The sequence below is a fragment of the Chelonia mydas genome, chromosome 8 (genome assembly GCF_015237465.2).
Source record: "Chelonia mydas isolate rCheMyd1 chromosome 8, rCheMyd1.pri.v2, whole genome shotgun sequence".
Classification (NCBI taxonomy): domain Eukaryota; kingdom Metazoa; phylum Chordata; order Testudines; family Cheloniidae; genus Chelonia; species Chelonia mydas.
In genome coordinates, this window is record NC_057854.1 from 45022114 (window position 1) to 45042548 (window position 20435).

Here is a 20435-nt window from a genome sequence, read left to right on the forward strand (position 1 = left end):
GCAAAAATATAAAAAACCTCTCTCTGTACCGAGAGCAAATATAAAGCTACCTATCTATTTGAGACGAACACATATTTAAAGCCAACTCTGCACTTTAAAAATAATAGAAAACTGACTCAAAAGAATTCCACCACATTTCACCAGTTATGGGGTTATTCTCCCTGTAGCAGGGCAGCTACCTCGCTCTGGGAGAGAAAAGGCTAGGCTGATTGGGGAAGCAGCCGCAGCTAGGGCCATGCCCCAAACAGGCCACAGCTGGCCCTATAAAAGGGCTGTGAGCCAGGAGCTCAGTCAGTCTCTCTCTAGCTGTGGTGAGAGAAGCACCTGGCTGCCTGGGAGCTGAGCTGGGTACCTGAGGTAGAGCAGCGCTGCGGAAAGGCAAGAGGAGCTGGGGAGCTCCAGCCTGGCAACTCCCCAGGCTGAGGCTTGGATAAGGCCCAAAGCAGGTACTGAGGCTACAGAGGTGTAGCCTGGGGTTAGGCAAAAGCAGCTGGTCCAACCCCCTTGCCAATGATGAGTGATTTATAGACTACAGTCTGCCCCAGTGAGAAGGGGTGAGATGACAACTGGCAGTAGCCACTGAGGCAAGGTGGGGGTAGGGGGTTCCCCTAGTAGGGGAGACCCAGAGTAAGGGGGTACTGCTGTAGGCAGAACCCTGAGGTAAAGGGGCACCAGGATCTGGGAGGGACACGGGGCCTGAGGCAAGTGAGACACTGACCAGCAGAGGGTGCTCCGGAGCTGGAAAAAGCTAATTCCCAGGATGACCAGCAGGAGGTGCTGAACTGGTGAGTCATTGCTTCGTGACACTCCCCAACCATAAATGCTTTGATAACGGATTACTCTGGCAGATATTGATTGGACAGAAAATGATGCAAACTGGTAAAATAAAACAACATGTTTCCAAACTGTCCCTCTTATTTGGCCTCTCCATTCCCATTTCTACACCCATTCTGAGGTTTATGACACTGAACATGCTGATATTCTGCTGCTAATAAGCACTAATAGAGATTTGTTTTCTAAGCACTGTACGAATAGAGCAATTTTATCCCCACCTATAAATTGTCTTATAAATCCATCAGTCTAGGAGGCTTGAAACTGCTGGGCTAGGTATGTCCACTGCATCTCACAAAGGTAGTCAATGTTGACACAGCAGCAAAATGAGCACAGACACATGCATGGAATTAAGTGGCAGATCGCAACTCTTATTAAACTTTAACACAAGGGAGCGATGCTACCCATCCATCACCCCTATTCTCCCATACCAGGCATTTAACTGGTTCCAGTTTGAGGGTTGTAGCGCTCCTTATATAAGCCGTAACTGGTGCTAGGGTTTATAGGGCTCATCATATAACCCATAACCTGGGGTAGGCTCTACTCAGCCTTCCCCCGCAGAAATCAGCACTGAGTCCTAGCACCCCCCGCCCCAAGAGGGACAGAGGTTGCAGCAGGGTGGGGACCTTGGCCCATGATGGCCACAAAAATCTGACCTCAGCCTGCGAAGCCCAAAGGTCTCATCCTACCACATGTCCAAGGCCATTCAACAAAATCCCAGGTCTTTTACCTCTGGGAACCATTCATTTCATTCTCTTAACCACACTGGAAACCAGCCACAGCGGGTGCCAGTGACTAGCTTTGTCTCTCCCCCTGACCCAACCACATTGCCCGGTATCACAATTCCTGCCCTGTCCATTCCCTTACATCCTGTAGCCATATGTCAGCACCTCCATCTGACAAATGTACACCGTCATCTCTAAAAACTACCAGTCAGTGGTAACAGATGTTGCTATGCTGTATCGCTGACCACCCCTCCCCCCGTGTCAAGGAATACCTTGGTGACCCTCTCAAGTCACGTTGTTTCTAGTCCTGTCAATGCAGGCTGGGTCTGCAGCTCCCCACCAGACCTGCCTTGCAAGCATTGCTCACCTCACCTCCAGCCATGATTGCTCAATTAAGCCAACGTCCCTCTGGATTCTGTCCCTTGAGTTAAGTCCTATACTGGTGCCAAGATCATTCTCACCGAGGTGAATAACCAGGATGTGAGATGTGTGCGCACTGCTCGTCAGCGAGTGCAGAAGTGGCATTAGCTGATCCCAATGTACGCCTCTTCTGCCAAACCATTGGAGGCGAACTGCTTCGGCCCAGCTGCCGTTCTGGCTGCTCTCTTGTGGGCCCAATGAACTACAGAGTGCCTGCAAATCAAGACACCGCATATACTCAGTGTAGCTTCTGAAACAAACAAGCACATTGGTTTAGTTACATTTTGCTATTCTCTGCCATATTTTCCAAGGTGCAGACATAAGTCCTGTAATACCTTGATTTCGAACTCCCTATTGCCTGCACCTGATGTGGGCCAAAATACCCTGTAGCCACTAATGTTACTGTCCAGATTCTCAAAGAACAAGTACCAAATTGGGGGGGGGGGGGAAATGGGGAGGAGTGGTCAAGACAGCAGTAGTGCAAGGTTTTCTCAATACTGTGCCAAACTGGTATCTTGTCAGGCAACTGCCATCACCATGTATGAACAGCAATCCTGGTTGCAGGCCCCAGATTCTGTCTGTACAAGGCCCATCTGCACATTCCTTAAACACCACATAAGCCCGCTTTCCCTTCTAGTCTGTTTTCCAGTACCTTAAGAGCAGGATCACCGCTCCTGCAGATAGTCGCACATCTGTTACACTTCACGCATGCTGGGACCTGTCCACAGATGCCATAGGCACCAGCTTACTCACTCACGCCAAAGAGGCAGCAACAAATGCCACCTTAAATAAAATGGCCTCCCTCCCACAACTGCAGACCTATGGCAGAGCCTGTGTGACAAAGTGGGGATTTTCCCTTGTTATGTTGTATGTGAGCCTTACTGTTTTGCATGAATGCTGTGTGTACCTCAGTTTCTCTGTGTATTGCACCAATGTCTAGGTGGTTAGAATAAGGGTGTGAGACTTTTGTGGGGGTTGCCTGCATGGATGCTATGGCCACCCCTTTATAACCTTAGACCCAGGAGGGGGATGCGACCAGGTGACTCTTGGCCCAGGAAGAGAGACAAAGGCCAGGGGAGTAGCAACAGCCAGGGCAGGGGCCAGGCAGCTGGAAGTGAGTCAGTCTCGGCTGGCTTGAGGTGCAGGGGGAGGACCAGAGCTCTGGGCTCCCCCCAAAGATGGACTTGGCTGAAAGTCATTGACTTCTGTGCTAACAAGTTCTGTTCTACGCTGTGTTCCTGTCGACTAATAAACCTGTTTTACCGGCTGTCTGAGAGTCACGTCTGATTGCAGAGTTGGGGTGCAGGACCCTCTGGCTTCCCCAGGAGTCCAGCCTGGGCGGACTTGCTGTGGCAAACACATGGTGTGGAAGGGGGATGCTGAATGCTCCAAGGTCAGACCCAGGAAGGTCGAAGCTTTGTAAGCTTCTTGCCCTGGAGACAGTATGCTCAGAGAGAGGTGGCATGCTCCCCCAGAGTCCTGACTGGCTTCGTATGGTGTAGTTCTAGAGCATTGCCCCAGTGACTCCGTGACAGCCTGTTGGAATCCTGTTAGTGTTTTCAATGTTACGGGTTACCTGTTGTCTCTCTGGCGCCCGCCCCTCCTGGACCCACCCCTCTAAGAGTTCCTGCACCATGAAATGCCCACATGTGCCTGTCCTACAGGAGTAGCTTGGTGGGTTTCCCAGACCCATTAGCTGGCCAGAGATAGCGGAGGGAGCCAAAACACAGTGGATCAAAGACACCAAATATCACACCACCTTGTGTGTAGCTATGGGCCACCCATGGTGAAGCCCTTCCTGTGCTTAAACGCTCTGAACTCTGTAAGGCTGGCCACCGGTCAACAGAATCCTCTACTAGTCCCACAGCTGTCTTGAGCCCAGACTTGTTGAGTCATCACCCATGGATCCTTGTTGGCTGGTGGGATGAGTTCCTGGAATCTGTCATTCTGAAATCAAGACAGAGTGTCGGCAACACCATTATCCACTCCCGGGGCATGCACTGCACGGAAAAGGGTATTAAGCTGCAAGCAGTGTAAAACGAAGGCCCTCACCAGCCTCATTATCCGAGCAGGGTAGCCGACTGTCCATTTACAATATGGCCCACAGATTTGTTGTCACAACAGAAACCAACTTTTTTTGTTCTGAATGTTTGCTCCCCAAACAGTGACTGCCACCAGTATAGGAAAAAACTCAAGGAAGGTGATGTCCCCTGTAATACCCTGCACCACAGAGCTTTCTGGCCACCTCTTTGCACACTCATATCCTTGAAAGTAATCCCCAAAACCTATGCCTCCTGAGGCATCTGACTACCTACAGCTCAGTTTTGAGCCACCAGGCCGACCACCATATTGAAACCCCATTAAACTCTTCCAGGAATATTTCCCACACTTCTAAGTCTTCTTTCATTCCCCTTGGGGTTTTTGCACTCCAGAGAAGGCCAACACCAGATGAGCTCAAAATGCCCAACTGGGAGACACCAACCAGTGTTCAAAGTTTAGGAGCCCCAGGACCACCTGTAGTTCCCTCAGAGTAATTGTCTTTGCTCCTTTGAGAGCCCATATCAGTGCCCTAATTGATTCTAACTTGTCTGTAGGGAACCTAGAGACACCCAAACTGTCCAGTTAGATGCCCAGGTACATTACACTTTGGATAGGGCCCTCTGTTTTTTCCTTGGCAGAGGGGACCCCAAGGTTCTTGGCTAGGTTCTGAAATATCTGAAGCATGTGCTCACTGTAGCCTGTCCATAACCCTCCTGCAAATCAAAAATCGTTGTGATAGTGCACCGCGTGAGGCAGGCCATTCTCACACACAACTGTCCCACTCCAGCCTGGAGCTGAATCCTTCAAAAGCAGCAAACGACACTGAACATCTCCTGGGCATAGTTTTATCAAAATAGTACTGGCCCTCAAACTGAAACCCAAGCAGGTTAAAGTCCCTGGGATACACTGGAAGCAACTGGAATACAGAGTTGATGTCACATTCTTCCAACAGCGCCCCAGAACCACACTCCTGAACCATGGCTACCCCAGCGTCACATAACGAATATCTCACTGAACACAGCTGAGGATCAATACAGTCTTTTACTTATGAGCCCCCTGGGTCAGACAGGTGATGGATCATCCTTTGTTCTTCCTTCACCTTCTTTAGTGCCACACTCAGGAGAGAAAGAAATCTGGCATTAGAATACACCAGAAGGGGCCTCACCTGCCACTCTCCTTGCTGCCAACTCTGTGGTCATCTTTGCCCTAACTATATACTCAAAGCCTCCACCAGACTTCAAGTTCTCTGGCCAGGAGGGGCACCTCATACCTTTATAAGGAATTCGAAAACCTGCTGAAAATCCATTCCACAAATCAGCAGCATCTGTTTTCCTAGGTTAGTCCCACAACAAGTTCCATTACACCAATATCTTAACTGGAGGAGCCTTTCGCATGGCTATTGCCTCCCCCATAGCATCTCCTGAAGCACTGGGACCTTGCTAGTCCCCCTTTCCTACTGCCCTGTTGGAACCACCTTTACCCCCATAACAGGAGAGTGCACAATGCTGACCCTTGCACCTCCTACAGCAGTGTTTGTACCTGCCTTGGGAAGTTAAACATTTCCCATCATTAAACACACAGCACATGTAGGCTTTTACATATGCATTTTGAAGCTGAGGTTTTGGCACTGGCAACCTGCTATCCATGAATGCCAGCTGGGCAGGGCAGTAAAGAGTCACATTCCAGCCAAAGGTCCTGTCTATTTTACCTCAGAGTAAATCAGGCTCTTCTGCCTAAATTCTCTGTCATACCTTACCATGCCGCCCCCACATATATGGCATGAGTCCTCGCTATTAAGTCCTGCTACTTAAACAAGGAAATTCAGCTCTTGGGGCTCCTGTCACAAATTGTACAGGCATAAATGCAAAAGACTGTGCACCAGTTCTCAAGAGTTTGAGGCACCTTCAGTCTGCGGGGTTTATCCTTCCTCGTTTGTGCTTTTTGTCCCCTCCCTCAGGTTGCTTTTTCCCCCAAGGTCAATAAATCCACAAACTCCCCTTTCCAAATCTTTTCTTTAACCCCTTTAGTCAGATGATTCCCGAGTGGGCAATCTGATCCTGCATAAGCTGTCCTGTCTCCTTCCTGTGTTTCGTTAGGAATGATGCCACCTGGCGACACATGGGGGACCCCTCCCCCACAATCCTCACCCATCTTCCTTTGCATCCTGAGGAGGACGACAACTGCTGTTGCTGCAAGCTGGTGAGTAACCATTCCTCTCCTGGAATGGAGCATAAACGGTTCCACATGGCCTCTGTGCAGGGCCAAACCCTGGGAGCTGGGGTATGCTGACCAATCAGCATCCCTCTCCCCCAGCAGGCCAACAGGTACCAGAGACTCCCGGGGAGGAGCTACCGATTGCCCTTGGCAAGCATCTTCCTATCTTGCCGCTCGGGCTGTCCTCTTTTCACTGCCGGCCCCACCAGTTTCTCCGCTCATTGATGCAGGTGGGTGGCATTTGTGCTAGAAGCTTCTAGAATGTGGGCTCAACCTATGCAGGGGTTTGAGGATTCCAAAGATGCAACACCATGTAATCAAAGTCCTAGCAAAACAGTTACATGCCAACTAGCAATTTTTATTATTTAGCACACAAATACTGGGATCCTTCAAGGCTGATGGCATCTTGTTTTGAGAAGAGATAGTTACAGGTGAGGTTGTGGGGGGGAAGCGTCACTCTCATACTCACACAAAGAATCTATTTGGAGGAGACCTGAAAGTGCTGGGGAGCAGTGGGGGGGGGGGGAGAAAGGAGGGAAATGAATGCAGAAAAGCAGGCTTTGGATTTAAGAGATCACATCCACCATCTGAAGGCTGTATCCACAGAAACAGCAAGTGGAATCAGTGAAGTGACGTCCAAATAGCAGCTCTGCAAATTTCATAGGATGCTTTATTTCCCACTTCCTGTTATGACTGTTGACCTAATCATGTCAGCCCCAATGCCTGATGGAGAGTTTTTGCCTGCCTATATATATATATATATCTGAGTCACAGCTACTCTCACTCACCTTGACACTGTAGTTTTAGATACTGTTGATAAACATCTGAATTTCTAAGTACTTGTGTCCTTGCAAGATAGATATCTGTTTGCTCTTTTTATATCTAATGATTACAATTTGATATATATTTCAGATAAATTTGCTTTGGACATGAGGGATGTAAGATTAAATCAGATAGAATGGCATGACTACTTGAGAAAGGAATTCCAAAGCTGTACAAAGGAGGTTATTTAATGGACAGTGCCTGCCTGAAGGGTCACTGAGCCATAGATGCAATCTTCCCAAGAAAAGTAAAAAACAAAAAACAAAAAACAAACCCAAGCACATATTCAATAAAGGCTCAAAAAGGGGGTTCCATTACACTCCTGATTTATATTGCACAGAGCAGCAGGATACAATATTGCAAGGTGAATTTTGTAAAGATGTGGTGCTGTGTTGTCCATTTCTGACGAGAACCAGAGGGATCTTTCTTCAGTAATTATCAGGTGTCACTGAAAATCTAAAGTACTTCTTCCCCCCGCCCCCCGAGATATCTAACTGATACACCATCCAGAAGCTCACTGGGCTAGCCCGCAACATATCTAAATATGCAGAGAGTCCATCATAATGATGAGGTGTTTTATATATTTATCCTTCATGAAAGACAATTACATTGCAGCCTCACTGCTTTGCAAACTCCAGGCCTGATGCACTAGTTGATTAACTAGCAGAAAGCCCTAATTAAAACTGAACTCGTTAACATATCTCATTCGTTTAATTCTTAACTTTACATCCCTGTTATTATCAGGAAAGGTTAAGTAACAAAACACTTCCCCAGTTTCATCAGCTCAAGTTACCCAAGAGGAAAAACAGCAATGAAAATACATTTTAATATTAAAAAGTTTTCATTTGGGCTCATTTAAAAGGGTTTTATCTTCATTTGTTTTAAGATCAAAGACAACAAATTCTGATTCAAGAAAATTAATGTTAGAACATTTTAGAGTTCATGTTTTTTAATAGCTAAATGCTTGTGGAGAGAAACTAAAGGAAGCTCTATCTTGCCACCAGGTGGCAATAAAAGATGGGTGTACATGTAGCAAGTTTTACTTCAAAAAACTTGAAATTAACTTACCTTACCTTATTGATCTAAAAAAAAATATATGATCAGTTTGATGAAACTCAAAGCTTTTTACTCTGAAGATGTCCCTTGTCGGTCTTCCATTTTGGAATTATTAACATACATAACTATTACTGAAATAGGCAGCAGGTTTAAAAATAAATATAAGGAAGTACTTCACACGACACACAGTTAACCTGTGGGACTCCTTGCCATGGGATATTGTAAAGGCCAAAAGTATAACCGGGGGTCAAAAAAGAATTACATAAGTTCATGGAGGATAGGTCCATCAATGTCCGTTAGTCAAGATAATCAGTGACAATCCCATACTCCAGGTGTCATAAACCTTCAGCTGCCACAAGCCGAGACTGGAAAAACACATTTTGTTCAAATACAGCCTAATGCAAGTTTAGAAGACTGTTGGCTGTATCTACAGAATGGGGGACTGTGTCCTGGAAAGCAGCAACTCTGGAATGGATTTAGGATTTATAGTGGACAAGCAACTCAGTATGAATTTCCAGCATGATACTTTGGCAAACAGGGCCTATGTGATCCTTGGATATATAAAAAGGTGAGTGGGGAGTAGGAAGGTGATTTTACTTCTGTATACAGCATTGGTAAGACCAATACTAGAATACTACATTGTCCATAATATGTCATCCATATTTTAAAAAGGATGTTGAACATTTGGAGAGAGTGCAGAAAAGAACCATAAAAGTTATTCAAGGGCTGGTGAAAATGCCTTATAGCAAGAGACTTAAGGAGCTCAATTGTCTGGTTTATCAAAAAGATGGAAGATGACTTGCTTATGGTGTAAGTACCTTCACAGGGAAAAAATATCAGGTACTAAAGGGCTCTTCAATGTAATGAAGAAAAGTGTAAGAAGAGCCAATGGCTTGAAATGAAAGAAATTTTTAACAGTGAAAATGATTAACCACTGGAACAAGCTACCAAGAGAAGTGGTGGTTTATCCATTATTGGAGTCTTCAGATCAAGACTGGATGTCTCTCTGGAAGAGATGCTTTAGTCAAACTCAAGTTATTGGCCTCAATACAGGGATAACTGGGTGAAATTCTGTGGCCTGTGTCATATGGGTGTTGTCAAACTAAATGATCTAAAGATCCCTTGTAGCCTTAAAATCTATTTATGAATGAATGTGTTTTCACACTGGTGCAAACAAAGCACAGCAACAGAGAAAACAGAGTAAAGAATTTTTAGCTAAAATCCTTATAAATGAAAACAAAAATATACACTGCATATCTATTTCAACGTCCAAAAATCTGCATTTTTTCAAAGTTTATGGTGGCATGTGAACTTGAACAGTGATTTGCCTTTTATTTAGCACTTTAAGTAACAGAACTGGAATGAATTAGAATATTGTGCTCATAGCTCTTTAAATCACAAGAAAAAAAATGTAGTTTATAATTTTAAAGATGTGATCTATGACAAATAACCAGTCATTGTTACTTTGGAATCTTGAATGGAAATGGGTTTTGAGGATTTTCCTATTTGGGTAAAGGTTAATCTTTAAGACTGCATCTATTAAATTGGAAAAATGATTTTTTCCAAGCTGAAACATTTTAGCCTCCTAGGTTAAATAAGGATCATCAGCAGAACAAATGCAAATGAGTTTAATAGAAGATCAATAGCAACCTGAAGCTACGTGTGGGGTTTTGTTTTGTTTTTTTGTTCTTGTTGTATGCACAACAAACAGTATAGCCCCATGAAACCCATGTAATTAGGTAGGATTATCCCAATTTTACAAAAAAGAGGAAAACTAAGGCAAAAATAAATAAAGTGATTTCCCTAAGATTTCCCAAAAAGTCTGTGGCAGATCCAGGAAGAGAACCTAATTCTCATGACACTTGGTTCTGTGCCTTAGCCACAGAACCATCCTGCCTCCCCTGATGCGTAATCAGCCGCAACATTTTAAAAATATTTATATACTTTCCATAAAAACAATATTTGATCTCATTCATTTCTTAGCCAGACCAGACACCTGGCATTAAAAGACTTCCAAGCTGCAGATCTCATTATAGGTGCTGGAACTAGGGGTGCTGCCACACCCCCTGGCTTGAAGTAGTAATAACAATCCAAATACATGGTTTCCTCCTTCAGCACCCCCACTATAAAAATTGTTACAGCACCACTGTATCTCATGGAAAATTTTAAAAGTTGTCTTTCTAAAAGTATATCACGTAGAAGGTCCTGTATTTCACTTCTTATCTTTACTACTTGGAATGTTTAAATTCAAACTAATTTGTTTCCTAGCCACTAGAAAGCTGCATGCACGTGACACGACAAAAAGCAAAAAGAAAACTAGCAGCTCACTAACCCTTCTTTCAGAAACTATAGCTACAAAACACTTCAGGGGTCAGCAGGCTCAAGGACACAGATCTGGTTCAGAGGTTCAAAGAAACTGGCAGAAGGACAAGAAACCAACTCTATATGTAAGTGATGGGCCTAAAATGGAACTCCAGATATGCAGCTATGGAGTGGAGGGGGGAGGGGGAAATAGCAGACCACTAAACCAAAAGGGTGCCCCATGATCTTAGCCTGAAATCATGCTAAGTGTTGAGAGTTAATTACCTAAGTCCTGCTTTGAGCAGGGGGTTGGACTAGATGATCTCCTGAGGTCCCTTCCAACCCTGATATTCTATGATTCTATGATACAGAAGAGATAGGCTCTTTAAGAGCACAAGCAAAGGAAAAGAATGTAGATCTCTTCCTGGAAGGAGACCAGGAATAGAAAAGTATATGAGACAGGCATTCTATGAGATCAAGGACATCCATATGAGGGCTATGGTAGCTCCTGAAATACCAGGGCAATTTGGCATTAAAAGCAGACAAAGTCAGTTTTAAGGAGAGTAACTCTCCACACCTGGACACCATAGTCTAGAACAGCGGTTCTCAAACTTCATTGCACCATGACCCTCTTCTGACAACAAAAATTACTACATGACCCCAGGAAGGGGGACCAAAGCCCAAGCCTGCCAAAGCCCCGCTGCCCTGGGCAGGGAGGCCAAAGTTGCTCCAGGGCTTCTGCCCTGGGTGGGGGGCACGTAACATTAGTCCCCCTGCCCAGGGCTGAAGACCTCAGGAATCAGCTTCAGTCCTGGGCGGTGGGGCTCGGGCTTTGGTTTCAGCCCCAGGCACTGGTGCTCAGGCTTTGGTTTCAGCCCCGGGCACTGGTGCTCAGGCTTTGGCTTTGGCTCTGGCTCTAGGCCCCAGCAAGTCTAACAACAGCCTTGACAACCCCATTTTTGAGAACCCCTGCAAGAAAGGGGGCTTCTTTCACCCAACTGACCAACTGCTAGGCAAACAGATTTCCCTCAAGGCAGCTGACTTCCACAGCAAGGCTTCTCTTTACGTAGAGAAATGGGGGATTGGATTCGTCCCACATATACATACTCTGAGGGATGAGGATAAGCCACCACCAATATATTGTCTGCCCTGAAGAAACATGGAGCTCTCGGTCTAGCAGCTTCTGAAAGCTAAACACATCCTCCTCACAGTTCTAACACATTTGTGTGAATTATATGCTCTAGAGAAGACCATTTCATTCTAGGAACATTCTAGATCATTCTGCACCCTAAACTATCCAAAGACTGCCATCTGTGGTCATTATAAACCAGTGTGTGGGGTCTAATAGATACTTCTAAAAAAGTATTGGAGCAGAGCTTTGGCAAAAGCAATAGGAGACCAGACCCTGGACAGCACATCATTGCTTGGACCAAAACACAAGGACCTGTCCTGTGAAAAAGACAATGCCCCACCTGTTTTGAGCAGACCAGAACCACAGAAGAATAGGAAGAAAGGGCCAAATGCACAGGTGATAAAGGAGGAACTGGAACAGTTAGTAACCAACCCTCCATCCATACCAAGACTTCCTCACGACACTACAGAACCCAACAAGTACACAACAAGGAAGGAAATTAAAACAATAGACCCAGTGGCAAGGCACTGACACACCTGAAAGCTAAGCTCCCAAGGGTCCCTGGCACAGAAAACATTCCTGATACTCAGGAACTGCTCAATGCCAGAGCTGTCCTGGCCCTGGGTCAGATATTCTCATGGTACCATTTGTGCCTCGTCTTTCTAGGCTCTGAAGAGCCATCACTACATCTGGGAGCAGAAGTCTCGAAGAGACAAAGGTTTCTGCAATGGACGAACAGGGGTAGCAATACAAAACCACCAAGTTTCTGCTCAATCTGTGTGGCGGTCAGAAAGAACTGTCCCTGTGCTCCAACAAGTAGGATGTACACACAGCCCAATGGACATTTACCCAGAAACTTCTGAGCTTGTGCGCTGAAGTGCACACATCATCCAGCGTAGGGACCAGTGCAGGCAATGCTCAAAGAAGCCTGTAATAATGGTGGCCACCATAATACATACCAAAATATTCACCACTAAATATAAAGTCTCACTCACAGTACTATGAGACCACAGCTTCCAAAGATAGGACACAAAAGCATTGTTCAGCATGCATTCATAATGTAGTAAGGGGGCCCTATTCTCCCATTTTCATTAAGAATAATGGTAACCAAAGCTAAGTAAAGAATAGGGTGTCTCATTCTGCTGACTACAGAACAAAGGCTGTGCATGTCCATTTGTTACAACTTTTAAGCAATGCTTGAAAAAGGCAACGCACTTCACTTAAAACATGAGCTGTTGACTTGGCTTGAGAGTAATGCGTTTGACTTTATCTATAGTCTCTCAAGAGTCCATATGCTATATATGCAATGAATATTAAATCTCTCTTGTGGCCAGCACAGAGCATTTGATGGGTCTCCGGACATTTACAAGATGTTATTGTTTTGGAGAAGCTGGCGTAGTATAGAATATATTTACAAATGCAGCATACTTTGTTTGCAACTATAGTTCAAAGCCAGCTGGGCAGCCCTAATACGAGTCTCATAAATCAGAACAATTCTAGCAGAACTTTCCTTTCAATTACAAGATCACCCATGGCATCCAGATTTTTACTTCTCCTGACAAACCACCATCAGATATTGCTGACATCATCAGACTTGGTCAAGAGAAAGTGCCAGCTGCTTAAGGGCTCATGTCACTCACAATGTTTAATGAAAGGCTTTTTCTTCATACGTGGGGCTGTAAGAGAATACAGGATTTATACAACTATGGGAGTACTAGGGGCATAAGATGTGATATACGAGCAATATTTAAACTAACCTCTGTTCCCACCATAAAACTATCAATCTGACTAAACAGCAAGACCACAATGGATCACTACAATATATCCAGGTAATTGCCAAGACCGCTTTAAAGATGAAGCACAGAAAAACCCACTTAAAAGTAAATCTTCCACTGGCTATATCTTTTCAATATTGAAGTATTTCATTTTAAAACACCTAGCCCACTGCCTTTCAAGCCAACACACAAGATCCATCCCATCCCACACAAACGCCAGACCATCCTATACCAATGGCTAGGACACCCCTCAGTAGCCATATCCTCCTGTGCCCTTCCACAGTATGTCCCCAGTTCCCAAAGTTTGCAAGCAGCTCTAGTGTGCAACAACACCTGAGCTGCCAAACCCTCAACCTCTTTTGCCATCTGCCCCTAGTCCAATACCATCCCTAGCCTTTAGCGCCATCTACCAACCCTTCGCACCTGAGAAGCCCCCTGATTTCACAACTCAATAGGAGTTGCTAAAACCCTCTTACACTCACACATATAGTCTCCTTCCCCTTGACAATATTAAGAAAGGTTTCCCTCACCTGTGACCCAGCTGGCAAGGGACTTACAAGAATATCCTGATACTAGTATGTACATTCTGTTTCACCAAAGAATCCCATGTGAGGTCTTAAATGAAAGCCAGGGTCACAATCGCCATTAATGTCATTGCTGAAATGTATGAACAGATACTGTGTAATGAATTTTCTATGAAAATATGTTCTTGATTCTGTGTTACAGCAGAAGTAGAGAAACATGTTTCCTGTCAAATAAAAGATGTTTATTTGCCGGTCTCTCTGTTGGCATGTAAATTAAGTGTTGTAAGCTAAGACAATGGAGGCACATTTGCATACAGTCAGAGAGCTATGAAGTCAACCAGGAAGAGCACACAATGAGGGAAGAGAACCTTATCTTGCAATAGACTTGAAACGTTGGCTGGACTAGGTACATGGGGAACAAAGACACCCCACCACTCTGCACCTAGGAAGAAAACTGGCAGCATGTTTACATTCACGAAAACAGAATCTCAACCAACCTGGGTTTAAAATGTTGCAAAGGACTCTGGGAGTAAGAAACTACGTTAGATAGAAGATTAGCCTGTTAAATTAAGTTTAGCCTCTAGAAAGCATGTTCTGATTTTGTTTTATATCTAACCTGTTTCAGTTATCCTTACTGACTGTCTCTTGAATCTTTGACAATCAACTTATTGTAGTTTTCCCTGTAAATATATCTCAATGCTGTGGTATTAAGCTAGGTGATGATCCTGAGTTGACTCATACAAGCTGGTGTGTATGCTATTCCCTTGGGGACAGCAGATGTGGCATTTCTGTGAGTGTTCAGTGGATAAGGGACTGGACACTACAGGGGATACTTTGAAGGGGGTCAGGACTGGGATGCACCTACTGTTAAACTGCAAGACAAAGTAAGGGCTTGCAGACTGCTTGAGTGGCTAACAGACTGGTGGTATAAGGGAAACTAACACCCAGATAAACACAAGCAAGCCTCCAAGGGGCTGTGGGGGGTAACAAGGGGACTCCCAGTCCTGGGTATCCCAAGAACTATGGCACCATCCCATTGTAGTTTGTTTTTTTTTTTAAAGTGTATTCCACTTTAATAGAAAAGAAGCCAGGAAAGATTCTAGGATTACAGGTTGGAGAGTCTCTTCATGGTACTGGGGAAACTGTTGTACTAGTCTATCTTTAATTATATTTCCCAACAGTCAGGTAAGTATAAACTGGATAACATCAGTCCTGCACAGCTCCTGTCAGAGAAAATGGTGCTTCTCTAACCTGCTACAGCTGTGGGTTCTTTATTTTTTAAATTGGGGAAATGGATAAAGGTGACCCAAGGGATCCAATTTACTTGAAGTTTCTTAAAAAAGAAAAAAAAAGCGAAAAAGGAGCAAAGTTTTATTGTATAACAATGAACAATTAATCAATAGGCCAGCATTTCCCAAAAGGCAGGGGCATGCCCCACTCAGGGAATATGAAGGATTGGCTAGGGGGCACAGGTAGATTCCTCAATTTTTCTCTAAAGCATGCTGGGCTCGCCTCCACCCAAGCATCCTGCACATGGCCCATTTCCTCCACCTCTTTTCAGCTACCAGATACTGTAGCTAGTTGTTCTATAGCACAAGTGGTAGAAGTCTGCTACAGAGCTGAACATTTGTGGCTCAAACCCTGCTGATGATTATGGTAGGGATGATACAATTGCACAATCGTATTTGTTTACATTTTCCTTTCTCTAAATTGGGGATAATAAAATCACCCAATACCCCAATGGTGTTGTGCAGATAAACTCATCAACGTTTATGAAGCACAGCACTGAGGAACTTAATTTTGCACTCCGCACAGACTACACAATGAACAAGAGAGATTAAAAAAAAAATTTGAACAACCACCCATTCACTGAATGAAGCAGGGATCCTGTGGAAAGGTAGTATCTGATCAAGTAATTCAAGACTCTGTAATAATGCATTCACACAAGCAAACTAAATTAAGGTTGCATCAACTTTAATTCTGGCATTTCTTAACTTCTGAGTGCTTGCCTTTGCCACCTGAACACTCTTAACGTAGTTTTTGTTTTTATTTACCATATTTTAGCAATTTATAGCTTAAGTCAATAGCAAGCTAGTGAAGTTTACCGAACACACTGTGTTTTGGCTATTAAAAACCAGTGGGATTATGAGAAATTCCAGATGATTTTAAACACGGTGGGAGATTGGACAGCACAATGGCAGATGAAAGTCCATTTAGATAAGCATAAGTTAACGAATGCTGACAAATACGGTCAGTTTTGCATACACAATACTGTGTCCAAGCTAAAGTATAATTTTTGGTCAGATAGTTTTTTTGATTCAGGAAATTCTATTACTGCCAACTGTGCCCTTCTCCAGAAATTTCCACAACTCATGACATGGAAAAGTTACCAGAGAAAACAGGCTGTTCGCAAACACCACTGACTGCCCTGCAAAGCAAAACTGAAGTCCCTGTATGTCCACTTTGGTTATATTTTATTTTGTTAAACCTAATTTTATGGGTTACTGAGAACAAACATATCTAATCTAACATTTAAAGATAATTCTTTTTCTCTAAAATAACTAATACATATTACTTTTTTTTCCTACTTTTCACATTTAGCCATTAAAAGCAACCACTAGCTACTTGGAAATATGTCATGCTCTTAAGTTTATCCAGAATTATTACAGACTATGGCCCAGATGGGACCATGAGCTCAATGGGACCATGCATGTGAGTGTTTGCAGTGTTGGGACCTTTCTTCCCCATGGCAAACTCTGCTTTGAATAGTCTGTTTCCAACTCAAAAGACTGGTGTAAACCCTCACACTGACAGGCTTATAACACTTAAAAAAACCATTCAAGTAAAAATACTTTGATGCTGAACTATATAAGAGGGATATACATCAGGTAAATTACCTGTTTTGGCAGTGACAAGCTGTAGAACCAATGGTCGCCTTGTTACAATTCCAGATCCTCGAGGAAGGAAATCCCTACAAGAAAAATCAGAATGTAAATAAGGGGAATAGGATCACAACTGAGGAAGTCGGACAATGGAATTTTTACCAATATGGATCATTCTTTTTACAAAAAAACAAACAAACAAAAAAAGATGCTACACCATTGTTACATCCACAGCAGGCACACAGAGAAGTTAGATTAAAAATTAAATACTCTTTCTGGAATGTTGCAACATAACATTGACTTTATTTCTTAGAATCAAGAACCCCAACACAAAAAAGCCAAAACCAGACAGACATAGAGCAGACAGCTTCCTACGGCAGAGCAGCACAGCTCACCCCCACCTTGCTCTAGGCTGGCTCTTTGCAGACTGACTGCTTCGCGCCCCGATCACATACTTCCCTACAGAGCCCAATAGCCTGCAAGCAGGACCATGAAGACCCTTAAAAATCTGATAGGGATAGCTTGTAATTTGAACACAGTTTTCAGTATACCACAATTTTCACATTAAAAAAAAAAAACCTACCCCTTAATGAACAGAAAGTCTGGGCATCTTTAAACCTTCTCAATTGCAGCCGAGACATTCAAGGAGGAAGTGCCCATTAAAGTGCCAGACACATTGGCACTCTCAAGGTACAGCTGGCACAATGATTTTTCAACTCAGCAAGAGGAGTCCCTCTTAAGAAGGGAAAAGAATGGCACCACAGAAGTTCTTTTGCCTTAAACTGGCAGGAGCAGCCTTACTGTGCCAAGTCCATCTCATGTGGTATCCTCTTGATGGAAACGTTTGTTGGTACATGTGCAACAATATACAGAGTAAAAAGAAAAGGAGTACTTGTGGCCCCTTAGAGACTAACAAATTTACTTGAGCATAAGCTTTTGTGAGCTACAGCGTGCATCTGATGAAGTGAGCTGTAGCACACAAAAGATTATGCTCAAATAAATTTATTAGTCTCTAAGGTGCCACAAGTACTCCTTCTCTTTTTGCGTACACAGACTAACATGGCTGCTACTCTGAAATCTGTCAATATACATAGTACCGATTCCTTACAAGTTAGAGTCCCTCCTGTGGCTTATTGTAGCAATACTATGCTCACAACTGAGACAGCATTCATTTTACATCCCTGCAGTTAGGATCTCTGGGAAATGCTGATCTGAAGTGTCACTTTGGCATCGGAGTTAGAATCCACCGAAACGAATGGGGTAGGTCACATCTCAGTGTTATTGGTTCAGGCTCTCTGCAAACACAGCCCAACATTGTTGTATCATTTACACTTGAGACACATTCTGAAGGTTTTTTCCCCTTATCTGATAGCATTTACTTGTTGTGATAGGCCCTAACTTTTTTTTTTTTTAATTAAAGTTGTGACTTTTAAGAACAATTAAACAGCCTGTTGGCAGCTCCATTACACCTCTCTGGCTAGTCCTTCACACTCCACCTCTGGGAAATGCTTACATAAACAAAGATAATATCCATCTCTAGTTAAAATGCAAGTACTGGAGACCCATTTTCATGTGTATGCCTATTAGAATAGACTGTGCAAATGAATGTCTGCACACTCAAATAAAAAGACACCACAGTCAAAAAACGCCAGTTCATTGGATTCCCTAGCCAAATGTGTACTCTACAGGCAAAAGCAGAGTCAATTAGATGTTTAATTTTCCCTTAATTTAATAAAAAACAGGGTAATTCAATACAAATGCAGCCATAGGCGCCGACTCCATGGGTGCTCTGGGGCTGGAGCACCCAAGGAAAAAAATTAGTGGGTGATCTGCACCCACCGGCAGCCAAGCTCCCCTCAACCCCCCCGCCCCACCTCCTCCTCCCATGAGCGCCCCACATCCCCGCTCCTCCGCCTACCTCCCAGTGCTTCCCGCCCAGCTGCCGCCAAACAGCTGTTTGGCAGCTTCAGCACACTCCAAGAGGGAGGGTGAGGAGCAGGAACGTGGCGCACACAAGGGAGGAAGTGGGAAGAGGCGGGGCCGGGGTGGGGATTTGGGGAAGGAGTTGGAATGGGGGCGTGACAGGGGCGGGAAGAGGTGGGCCAGGGGCGGGGCCTCATGGAAGTGGTGGAGTGGGGCGGGACCTGGGGGCAAAGAGGGGTCGAGCACCCACGGGAAAGAGGGGAAGTCGGTGCCTATGAATGCAGCACATTAATACATAGATATCACTGATCTTTTAAAAGCTGCAGTGATTAGTTATATAATACCTTAGACAATAACTGTTTACAAAAATCAGTGTAGCTAAAAAGCTTGTCTCAAGGTGACAGAAACCGATCTAAGTAAATATGTTCTAGTGCAGTGGTTTTCAACCAGGGGTCCGGGGCCCCTGGGAGGCTGTGAGCTGGTCTCAGGGGGTCCACCAAGCATGGCGGGTGTTAGACTCGCTAGGACCCAGGGCAGAAAGCTGAAGCCCCACCATGCAGGACTGCAGCACGGGGCCCTGAGTTCTAGCAGCTCAGGCTGAAGCCTGAGCAACTTAGTTTTGCGGTGCCCCTGTGGCGTGGGCCCCAGGGTAACTGCCCTGCTTCCTACCCCTTAATGCCAGCCATAGCTTTTATATGCAGAAAAGCAGTTGTTGTGGCACAGATGGGCCGTGGAGTTTTTAAAGCATGTTGGAGGGGCCTCAGAAAGAAAAAGGTTGAGAACCCCTGTTCTAATTGGCTCAAAGACCTTGTGCTTTGTAAGACTAATATCCAGTTTCATATCCATCAGAAAATAGTATCTTTATGTGCCTTTTTTCCCTCTGCTTCTTAAAAGAGGTGCTACAAAAAGGAAATTGGATTTCCAGATAAGGTTCTGTATGTGTCTAACTTGTGACATACTTTCTCTCACTTTTGGGGAAGGGCAATAGCAAGGTATCGTATTCAGATTTCTGTGAAAGAATGTGTGACACTTTGGGATAAAGTCTGCAAAAGTCCAAAATCTAAAAGGAAGATGCAGTACAGCTCTTTCCACAGAGAGGTCTACTAATTTGGACATCCATCTGGTTGAATTGTTACTAAAAAATGGTCCCTTTACAGAGAGAAAATACCACCGGATTGACTCAAAATTCAACAGGTTCCTCTGGTAGAGCCTAAAGGAGGCTAGTCCTCAGTTTCTAGATGGCACATCAATAGATTTGAAGATAGTGATTCCCTGAAACTTTTGATCAGTATGTGAAGCTATGCTGTAGTTTGGCATAACTAAAAGAATGGGGTTGAGAGAAGACATCTGACCACTTAGAGTGGAAGTAGCTAGGCCTGGTTGCAGGCCATCCTAAAGAAAATGCACTAAGAACTTTATTCTTTCATAATTGTTTGTTGTAGTCTTCTCTTCTCTCATCATATACAGATATAGCATTTTCACATAGTATTATCACTCCACGTATCAGAAAAACAGGATTTAACATCAACTCGCAGAACAAAGAGAAAATACAATCTCCAAGCAAGAGAAAATCTTAGAATAGGAGGGGAGAGGACTACAAACCAAAAGAATTACCTCTATCATCCTCTGTACAGTGTGTAGGCAGTGTACATAGCAAGCATTAGTATCCCAGAGAGGATACCTACAGGGCAGCTTGGAACACCAACCAGACAAACATAGATTCTAAGGACAGAAAGGACCATTGTGATAATCTGGTCTGACCTCCTGTATAGCACAGGCCATAGGTAGAA

At 44.2% G+C, this 20435-nt stretch overlaps 1 protein-coding gene across 11 annotated transcripts in view; it reads right to left on the reverse strand.

Annotated features, from left to right (window-relative positions):
* DNM3 (dynamin 3) overlaps positions 1-20435 on the reverse strand; it is a 311515-nt gene that overhangs the window by 248494 nt on the left and 42586 nt on the right. For all 11 annotated transcript variants that reach the window (XR_006292780.1, XM_043553169.1, XM_043553167.1 and 8 more), the window contains exon 2: positions 16738-16811. Coding sequence is in view for 10 of the 11 variants with exons in the window: in XM_043553169.1 (XP_043409104.1) it covers positions 16738-16811 (74 nt within the window). In the remaining variant the exon portion in view is untranslated. The remainder of the gene's footprint in view (positions 1-16737; positions 16812-20435) is intronic.